The sequence below is a fragment of the Capsicum annuum genome, chromosome 11 (assembly GCF_002878395.1).
Source record: "Capsicum annuum cultivar UCD-10X-F1 chromosome 11, UCD10Xv1.1, whole genome shotgun sequence".
Taxonomy (NCBI): domain Eukaryota; kingdom Viridiplantae; phylum Streptophyta; class Magnoliopsida; order Solanales; family Solanaceae; genus Capsicum; species Capsicum annuum.
Window position 1 is genome coordinate 228344278 of NC_061121.1, and position 616 is coordinate 228344893.

The following is a 616-nucleotide window of genomic DNA, read 5'->3' on the forward strand; positions in this document are numbered from 1 at the left end:
GTGGAGGAGATACTGGTGGAGGTGGTTTTTCTACTGGTGGAGGCTTGTAAACAGGTGGTGGAGATGGTGGTGGCGGCGGGGGTTCAACATGTGGTGGTGGCTGATAAGTAGGAGGTGTTTGAACTGGTGGTGGAGATACAGGGGGAGGTAATTCGTAAGCTGAACTTGGTAGCAATTTCAATAATGATCTCCTATAAACCTTTGGTTGAGGATAATTTGCATAAGGCACCTTCTGAGAGGGCCTAGATGCTGGATAAGGATGCTTACGTACCTTAGGAGGTTTTCTCGGTGGACTTGAGGGAGTTCCATCGATGGACGATGAAGGTTGTGAAGGTGTATATACATATGCAGGCTTAGTATATACCGGAACAGATGCGCTGTATAGTCGCGAACTCGAGGCTGATTGCCGCAGAAGTGATGTAGCAAAACTGTTCCCCGCAAAACCTTTATCGCTAACACGAGAACAAAGGTAACCGGATCTTGTTCCCTCCTTACATTTCTTGGAAACATCTCCATTAGAAACAAGCTCTTGTGCTGTAACAACTGAGAAAAAGAACACAAGAGAAAGTAGAGAAACACAAAATGGCTTGTTAAATGGAGTTAATGAGTTTTTCAT

General features: G+C 45.0%; 1 protein-coding gene across 1 annotated transcript in view; it reads right to left on the minus strand.

Annotated features, from left to right (window-relative positions):
* The window catches only part of LOC107846842 (proline-rich extensin-like protein EPR1), a gene marked incomplete in the record, with an annotated part of 4093 nt that extends 3477 nt beyond the window's left edge, over positions 1 to 616 (minus strand). Inside the window, 1 exon segment of the mRNA XM_016691117.2 lies at positions 1 to 616. Within this exon segment, the coding sequence (XP_016546603.2) occupies positions 1 to 616 (616 nt within the window).